This window comes from Brachionichthys hirsutus, chromosome 20, assembly GCF_040956055.1.
Source record: "Brachionichthys hirsutus isolate HB-005 chromosome 20, CSIRO-AGI_Bhir_v1, whole genome shotgun sequence".
In the NCBI taxonomy this organism is placed as follows: Eukaryota; Metazoa; Chordata; class Actinopteri; order Lophiiformes; family Brachionichthyidae; genus Brachionichthys; species Brachionichthys hirsutus.
In genome coordinates this window covers 7,154,009-7,163,289 of record NC_090916.1, presented here as the reverse complement: position 1 = coordinate 7,163,289, position 9,281 = coordinate 7,154,009, and the positions used below count along the sequence as shown (strand labels likewise).

The 9,281-nt window shown below is 45.1% G+C and overlaps 2 protein-coding genes across 2 annotated transcripts; one reads left to right on the top strand and one right to left on the bottom strand.

Annotated features, from left to right (window-relative positions):
* The first annotated feature begins 2,297 nt into the window (after positions 1–2,297).
* pbk (PDZ binding kinase) lies at positions 2,298–4,528 on the top strand. Its single transcript, XM_068753939.1, has 6 exons — positions 2,298–2,464; positions 3,119–3,258; positions 3,371–3,540; positions 3,778–3,907; positions 3,987–4,190; positions 4,296–4,528. Exons 1-6 carry the CDS (start codon positions 2,298–2,300, stop codon positions 4,526–4,528), a joined length of 1,044 nt encoding a protein of 347 aa, XP_068610040.1.
* A 942-nt stretch (positions 4,529–5,470) lies between these two features.
* Positions 5,471–8,853, bottom strand: esco2 (establishment of sister chromatid cohesion N-acetyltransferase 2). The gene is made up of 14 exons (XM_068754087.1): positions 8,801–8,853; positions 8,573–8,694; positions 8,196–8,493; positions 7,805–8,069; positions 7,512–7,627; positions 7,275–7,389; positions 7,086–7,146; positions 6,967–7,009; positions 6,751–6,886; positions 6,480–6,611; positions 6,237–6,326; positions 5,982–6,125; positions 5,692–5,876; positions 5,471–5,603 (listed from the first exon to the last, which is right to left on the bottom strand). Exons 1-14 carry the CDS (start codon positions 8,851–8,853, stop codon positions 5,471–5,473), a joined length of 1,893 nt encoding a protein of 630 aa, XP_068610188.1.
* Between the last annotated feature and the right edge of the window lie 428 nt (positions 8,854–9,281).

Genomic DNA, 9,281 nt, shown 5'->3' with positions numbered 1-9,281 from the left:
CTGCGTAAATGTTCTTCACTTCATCGTGACAGTGAGAATCCTCTGTGCGGCAGCCGAGTCCACAAACATGAGCTCATGTCCCTCCAGGCGAAAGAGGAGCACGGCGAGACAAAGAAATAGTCCCAGTCTTCCCGTCTACGTCCATTTATCTTCCACTCACATTCCTACTCATAATGAAATGCTTATCCCTCCACACAATGAGGTTGGAACATTTGTGCTGTGTGAGAAGGAGATGAACCGGGATCATGAGAGTCAAGGTCAAGGTCGCTTTAATGAGTTGGGGGGATTATTTAGGACAGTAAAGGGGGGGCAGATACAATTAGACGAATGTCCTCCTATGTTGCTTCTATTACCCACATGCATGTGAGGCTTGGGCGGTGCAACGACTTCATGTCATCACCACACTTTATTAGACAGATTACCCTCTACTGGCGGTTTAACGAACATGTGTGCTTTATTAACTAAAATACTGAATTCCAAATTGTATGTGTGGCACAAGAATACCATTCAAGTTTATTGAATCTCAATGGGAAGAATCCACTTCTCCCTAAAGGCAAATGCATACGGAATTACCCTTTTCAAATCTATGGTCACATTAGAATCTTTTATTTTCGTGATGGAAGGCAAAGAAGTAGAACATTGACAGTATTTGTGAGACTTGGTGAAAAGATTCAACATAGGTAACATAGGCCAAGGAAGAAACATTAAAACATGAAACAGATCCAAATCACTTGGCTGACTTTAAATGATTTTCCATTTTCAATAAGCATTTCAACAAGTGGAACAAGCTGCACGGTGAGTGAAGAAAGGGAACTAAGTGCTGACAACGAAACAGTAAATCAGATAAATAAAAATGTTCTAGTCAAAAGAACAAATCTCACATCTACACCACTATATATCGCTGAAGACAGGTGCTACGTTGCTGGATTGTGTGAATTTAAAGTGCTATGAAGCACACACAATGGACAAATCATTAGCTTGTATGTGTTCTATTAAGACACACACCAATAGACAGGAAGCGATAGAAAGAAGCACAAGGAAAACAGGAAAATAAGAGCAAGAGAGGGGGAACTGGAGATCCTAATGATATTTCACTTACCAAAGAAAATACATTTGGAATAAAGATTTCTGTTTTCATGCATTTTGCAATTACATTTTTATTTAAAACCAACTATGTTGATCCCGGTAACACTTCATTCCCATCCTCTATTGTTCTTGTGCAGTGGAAAGGTTGTTCATTACTCCACTAAAGAGAAACCAGTAAATTTCTTGTTTGCTCGGCTCAAGAAAACCTTTGGATAAAATATATTGTGACTGATTTTAATTTATTTTTGGGAAAATATGCCCAATAATCATTACAATCTACAAGATTGGCTAGAATTACATTCTTAATAATAATGATATTACTAATAATAATTGATTTAATAACAATTATTTTTACATGCTGCTTTCACGATGCATAATTGTATTACGCGACTGCGCTCTACTGGTGAAGAATTGCATTGCAGCTATAAAGGAATTCACAGTTACGTTTAGAATAGAATAGAATATCTCTGTACTCGCGTTTTATTTACGTTAGGTTTTTTCCTCTCCCAAATATACGTGATTACATTATCATTATTATTATTATTATTATATTATTGTTATGTTTACAAAAACGAGTGAGCCGCGTTCAGTTTGTCCCTCTGCGGCATCCGTATACCGACAAACAGGAAGTCAAATATTTGAAGTTCAGCGGCGCGTTTTTTCGTTGCAGTTTTGTTCTGAGAGCGGCGGAAAACGCAGGTAATATGACACTTATGGGATTAAAATGTACCCGTATTAACATCAGGAACCTTCGAAATGATTTAGCACCCGAGCTAACTTTGCTGTTTAGTGTTTGTTGATTTTAAACTGTCTATTTAGCAAATAGCTTCTATAGCATAACATAAAAACAGGCAACCACCATTACGACACCATGTCTGAACATGTCTAATCTTGTTCTATGCAATTTGTTGCCCGTTTTATAGCTAAAGAGCTCCACTTCAACACAAACCATGAATGATTCGTGAATATTTAGTGAATACACTAAAAAAAGTTATGTCCTCCATCTACGTCCCATTATTCTACAAGTGTTGATTGTTTAGGCTGAGCATCAGTGATGTTTTATTTCTCTCTAAAATACCCTAGATATCAGAGATAACTTTCTGCATACTAAGTGCACAGTCAAGGTTTGTATTTGATTTATATTTGTGTCTTCAGCTGTGTCATAGTGTATCATTTCCTGTTTTAACTATCGCTTTGCTTCCTTTCTCAGAATGGCCTCCTCACCCTCAAGCAACGATGAGAGTTTATTCAAGACCCCCAGAGCCGTCAGAGTTAGGAGCCCTGGAAGCAGCAGCGGGAGCCCGATCACCATCCCAGCGTCGCCCTTCATGAAGAAGCTGGGCTGCGGCACTGGAGTTAACGTTTACCTCATGGACAGGTCTGTGGAGCGTTCTGATTAGCACGTTGCTGCTTAGAGATTTGTTTAGTCATCGATGACACTCGTTTAAAATGTTCCTCGCTCCCTACCATTGAACAAATGCCCTACATGTACTCCCAAAATAATATTTAAAAGTAATTCAACAACTAATATTTAAAGGTTCTCAGTTCTCGAATATAATTCCTTCCGTAATACTGTTCAAAAACGGATTTGTTTGAAAACCGAAACTATATGTCCCATAAGAAATAATGTAAACTACATGAATCTGTTCCTACGCACCAGATAAATGTCCATTTACATGCTATACTACAGTTGTATTAATATGTAACTACGTGTATCTAAACAATTAATTACGTATACAAATTCTATAATTCTAATGACATTTTAGTGTACCGTTACACCCCTAGTATTAATAAAAATATATATATATTTTTTTAAACAATAAAATATATATTCTTTTCTTTTTTCAAATCTTCATTTTCAGTTTTGTACCATCTGATTTCAGGGCTGAGATCTCATTTAAGATGCTTTAAGTGTAATAGAGAGAGAAAAATGTCCCAAAACCACAGTCAAAAGTAAACAAGCTGCTCGTTAAAGTAAAGCTAATTCTATTGAGACAAATTGTTCGCATGTTGTTGACCGAATCATTCTTAGGATGGGGAAGCTGAACGCTTCTCCCTGGGCTGTCAAGAAGATCAACCGGCAGTGCGCAACCAAACAGCTTCACATTTACCAGAAGCGTCTGAACGAGGAGGCGGAGCTCCTGAAAGGAATCAATCATCCGAACATCGTGGGTAAGACGCGGGTTCAGCTCGGTGACGTGTGCGGTGCCAGGTGACCGTAAGCGTCTGCCTTAAAATGCCTGTGTTTTGTTCCATCGTAATCGCTTTGCGCGTCTGTGTCAAGGTTTTCGCGCCTTTGCGACGGCCAAAGATGGATCCAAGTGTCTGGCCATGGAGTACGGAGGAGAGCAGTCCCTCAACGACCTGATAGAGAAGAGGGGGGAGAACAAGCTGAAGGCTTTCCCTGCTGCCGACATCGAGAAGGTGGCGCTGCACGTCGCTCGAGGCCTTCAGGTCGGTCGTGGACTGAAACGCGTAGAAATAGGCCTTTCTGTGAAAGTCATGCTAAGTGTACGATTCGTGTGCAATAATGACTTTAATGCCAAAATGATTCAGGAGAAGTACGTAAAAGGAAGCAGACGTATTTTCATTTCACTTTCAAAAAGCAGAATTATTTAACGAAACACAAGCAGGGCTTCGTTCAAAGCCGTGAGCATCTGGAACGCTTCGTCTCGCTCTCTCTCCCTCCAGTACCTTCACAACGAGAAGAAGCTGCTGCACGGCGACATGAAGGCGTGCAACGTCGTCATAAAGGGCGACTTCGAGACCGTCAAGATCTGCGACGTCGGCGTGTCTCTGGAGCTGGACGAGAACATGAGAGGTCATCGGTTGGCCTTTGTGTTTTTTGTTTCACGACAGAATTTGAGTTTCCCTAAAAGCGTTTTCCCCGGCGCCCTCAGTGTCGGATCCCGACGCGGAGTACGTCGGCACGGAGCCGTGGAAACCGAAGGAGGCTCTGGTCGAAGAGGGAGGAGAGATCACCGACAAGGCGGACATCTTCGCCTTCGGCCTGACTCTGTGGGAGATGATGACGCTGGCCATGCCTCATCTGGAGATGCTCGAGAATGATGATGATGATGATGATGATGAGGAGGAGGACGAAGGTGAGTTGTTTGGATGATTAAAGCGGAAATCCAAGGAGGGGATTCTTACCCTTTGAACCGGCCACAGATCCCGCATCGCCAGCTAATGTCCGTCGTTGCTTTCAGAGGATTCCTTCGAGGGGGGTTTCGACGAGGACAGCTACTACGAGAAGTTGGGGACGAGGCCGGCGCTGGACGCCGACGCTCTGGGCAGCGCCTACCGGAGGATGGTGGAGCTGTTCTACCTCTGCACGGAGGAAGACCCCAAGAAGAGACCCTCGGCCAGCCAGATCGTCCAGGCTTTAGAGAGCAACGCCGGGCCGGCTGGCGTGTCCAGCGAGGTGATCGTTCTCGACTGATTGTGACGCTTCAGGTCGGCCGTTTAAAAGGATTGGAGACATATTTACATTAGAGGCGTCCAGGAAAGAGGAATGGGAGGAGCTATTAAAGCTGGTTTTCTCCATGTTTGTCGACATTCCTACGTTTGTATTTTCTATACCTGCTAAGTTTTTCTTAAGTCTGTTTTTTGCAACTCTATAAACTTTGACATTCCTCAATCAAAGCCATTCTTTATTTCACATTTATTTTGCATAGTGTGATGCTCATGCATCAATGGTTTCTGATTTTACTGCAGCTCTAACTGCTCCACCCTAAAAAAAAAAACATGAGGCAATGGTGGTGCTAAAATTGAAGCTTTAATGATCTTTGTAAGAATCTTTAAAATCTGTCAAGTTTCTGCCTTCTCTCGTCTTCAGGTTTACCGTACCTTCAGCTCTTTAAGAACTTTCTCACTCGCCTGTAACTCTTTTTAATTAAATGGTAGCACAGTCCAAGCGAATGAGGCGAGAGGTTTATTTAATCCATTTGCAAAGCAGGCTGCCAAATGACAGCGTCCGTCCCTCGGGTTACCCAAACGGATCTCCCCTCCAAAAAGCTTCAATTCAGAGGCTTAGAACAAAATCTGAACATTTATATAAAATTTATCAAAAGGACACTTTAAACATTCAAGAATAACCCCCCAACAAGGCAAATAATTCAAGATGAATCGGCCACTGCAGTTTCAAGAGGAACATAAATCACCTGGATTAAAAACTTTAACAGTGAAATGTCTGCAAACAGGCGTCGCTTTAAACACGAGGCCGGACTCGATCCCAACCAGAAAAATAACTGCGTCTTAAAAGTCCACAACGCCTAAACCTCCGGCTGGTCGACAAACGGAACAGTCGTCGCTTTGCACACGACAAACAGTTAAATAACTTCTATCTGAACGGTGACGCATCGTTTTTCATTCTTTACGGACTTCATGCAATGAAGTTGTAAACGAGGAACGTTGGCGTGTCGCAGTATTTGGTCGCGAATAGTTTGCCGTCGGGCGTCGGGTCAGAGAAGGCGATTTCTTCCCTGGTCAGACGGCTGCCGTACACGAAGGTGCTCCTGCAACAACAAAAAGGAAGATGTGTCGATTGTTAAACTGACACCACGAGCTCCCTTTGTAGAACACAGATGAGGCGGGGCGTCGTACCTCAGGGTGTCCAGCATGCGGGTGGCGATGTTCTGCCGTCTGGCCAGGCAGAACACCCAGATCCGGCTGATCCCACAAAGCGCCCGCTCCGGGACGGTGGAGCAGCACCAGGCTCTGTGTCGCTCCAAGACGTCGTCCTTCGTCGTGTCTTCATCTCGATCCGGCTGCTCCAGGACTCGGTAAGCCTGAAAGTGAGTCCCGACACCATTAGGAATGATTTCAACCGCACACGTCTCGCTGCTGACCTGTTTTGAGGTCAAAGGTCGGGAGCATGCATCTCCAAGCACTACCTGACTTATGGGTTCAGCGACGAGACACCCCACCACCATGCGCTCCATGTTGATGAAGAGGTAGGTCTTGGAGTGCGAGGGTCTGCTCAGAGTCACCTGCTGGAATCCCAACTCGCTGTCGGCGACGCGCCGCACGTCCTCGGCCTGAAAGCAAGATGGAAAAGTTATCAACATGTTTTATAAAAAGCAGAAAAGTCACGATGACAAATGGTCCCGGAATGCATTTTTTGCAGACGTACTGACGGATCCCTTCACCTTTTTGATGGCGTATTTCGGGTCATCGGGCATAACCAGGAGGATTTTTCCGTCCCAGAACTCTGAGACCACCCGTTCCTTCTTCCAGCCCTAAAAACCAAAAAAACAAAGACACACCAGAGTAGAAGAAGAAGCTGCAGTTAGAAGACAACAAACTTTTCGTGGATTCTTACGCCGAATCTCTGGACACGCACATTTCTGGCATGAAGGAGCTCAGAAAGACGAAATGAGTGGAAGATTTACCAGAAACTTGATGGAGTTGAGGAAGCGCTGGTGGAACTGCGTATGCTGGAAATGGTCTTCAGGGTTGTCTGCACTGTACACCATCCCGCATGAGCTGCAGGACGTTGCTCCGAACTGCTTCTGGCCAGCGTCCTGTTGGCACAAAACGCAGCGAACGCAACAAATGAGCCGCCGCCAAGCCGAAGTATCTGCAGCAGCCTTCAAAAATTAATTCTGGGCCCTCTCATACGTGCTGCCATCCAGTTGATTACGCCTACGACCATTAACCTACAATGATGAGCTGGTCGTCGTCCTGTTTCCCTTTCTTCCGACGAAGAGCTCGATCTCTGGGCGTCGGAGCCTGCAGTGACGTTGCTGCGCCAGAGGGGGTGCTGCAGGGCACCCGTGCTTTCACCGCTTTACTCAAACTGCAAGGCAGCAAAAGGTAGAATATACCTCGGTGTGCTGGTGTTAGCCACTAAACGGTGGATGATTAAAGGGGCCTCACCATTTAGAGGAAGACCCAAAGATGGGATATAACTCTGTAGACTCTGGAGAAAATAGAAAATGTTTTAAATAGTGCTGAAACACTAACAGAAGTAGAGTCTGGATCAAGAGGGCGAGTACCTTTAAGAGGACTTTTATCCCTCGGGTCAAACGTGGGATCGGAATCTGTTAGGGGATCATCCTGAGGAAAAACAGTTCAATCCACATGAATTCAAATCAGTGGATACGTTTAAGACGGTGGATTATTTTTAATGACGAGCCCAAGTTCGGCTTTCTTAAATTCAAGTTTGGCTATCTATCTATCAATACCCCCGGCGGTTGTCCCCGGCATGGAATCGATGCGGCTGTGGATGAGGGTCTTGGAGTCTGGGACAGGACAACCCTCAGCTCCCTGGTGATCCCGTATTTCAACATCATCGGAGAGCTGCAGGAAGCAAACGCAAGTTCATTAAAAAAAATAAGAAATGTGTGGACATCTCAACATTGTGCTCATCAATGCTGATTCCAAGCGGCATGGCTGTTTAAAGGTTTTCTGGTTTTAAGCACCTGGTGGGCCGTGGAGCTGCAGGCCGTTCATTCGAGTCCATCCAGTCTGTCGGGTCAAACTTTGTTCTCTGTTCGGTGCTCGGCTGCTCGCCGGGTTCCGCACGCTGGACGGGAGCCTGCAGGCGGCATCAAAGAGGAAGAAGAAGAAGTAGAAATGATCCAGGACAAGATGGCAGCACCTTTATACTGCGCTGTCAGCGACCACCTCCTCTTTCAGAACTATCCGGTGAAGCAAAAACTGTCGGTGACATTTCAGTCTGCGTAGTAAGGACCAATCCAACGGCTCGTCTCACCTCTGCAGGGCGGAGCTGCTGCTCTGACCGTCCGCCCTTCCTCTCCGCTGGGACGGCTGCCGGCCTGGTCGAGGACTTCGGCGTGGATTTCTTGTACATTGATTTGTGTTTCTTCCCCGTGGCGAAGAAAGCAGCGCCAACAAAGATTTTGGGTTTGGGCTTCAGGCTGCTGAAAATAATAGAGATGGCTTTCTTGGGCTCGGCTGGTTTGCTGCTGGCTGGGGGCGCAGCGGTTGTCGCCGATGCTGGTTTAGCTGTGGCGCCGCTGGAATCAATGAGGCGGTGATTAGAGAGCAGTTATACGACATTTAAGACACAAGAAACCAAGAATTGAGGCCAGAACCTGCAGAAAAAGCCAGATAAAAGCATTAACTCAAACGTAAAAGCCAACCTGCTGTTAGGTTTGGAAGGCTTGATCGTCAGCGAAGTTGTTGCAAAGCCTTTGGCAGCCATTTTCCCTGCATGTCTGGATCCTGCTGCCAACTTTCTCTGCTTCATACCTCCTTTAGCACCCTTTTTATTCTTCTTTTTCCCCTGGGAAACAGAAGGAGGAGGAGGAGGAGGAGGTGGAGGAGGCAGAGACTCCCTGATTGCCTTTCTATCCAACGGAGAAAGGTAGAGGGCCCTCTGCTTGCCGTAGAAGGCGGTCGTAACCATGGAGGCGTTGGATGCAGATTTGGCCAGAGAACCTTTAAAAACAAAGAAAGAAGATGGAGATCAAATACACTTTGGTTTTAACTCAGTGCATCTCCTAGAAGCCCAGCCTACCTGCTGGACTACGCGGAGCCTTCTGTGGTGACGGGCTGCTCTCCTTGTTGAGATGCATGGCTGGCTTCTTCCTCGGGGATCTCCACGCCGACGTCTCCTCCGGCACTTCCTTCTTTGTCGGGCTGATGTGCAAGTATTAGAAGAGATGAGAGATGAGAATCCGTATCAAGACATTGTGCAGCCCGACAATCAGCTACACTATTCAAGCCCAGCGTGCTCACAACTCACCTGACGGAGCCCGGACAGGAAAGCTTTCTCTTCCTGGTACGGGTTGACATCATTTTCACAAGTTTCACCTTTGCATACAATAAAATTAATAGGACGTTCAATTTAACATGGAAAAAAAAGTGCTTGTATCAGTATTTTGTCTTCTAAATATTTGTAATCTGTGCAAAGGCTGTCTTCGTTTCTTGTTTAAAGCCCTATAGATCAATGGGAAACATTTACCGTGTAAGACCTTAGTAATAAATTGACAAATATGACTTAGCTTCGGCTAAAATGATCTTAGGGAAGCCAATTACCCGGTATGTACGTCGAGATGAATGCTAGCTAATTGGCGGGATGGTTATATTGTGCAAATTGCTACAATGCTAATATGCTTGATTCTTCTTGATTATACAACGCGTGGCCGTTTATTTTTTATTAAAGATTTATGATAAATCTACGCAATAAACTGGTCTGTCAGGACAGATTGTTAATGCAATATAAG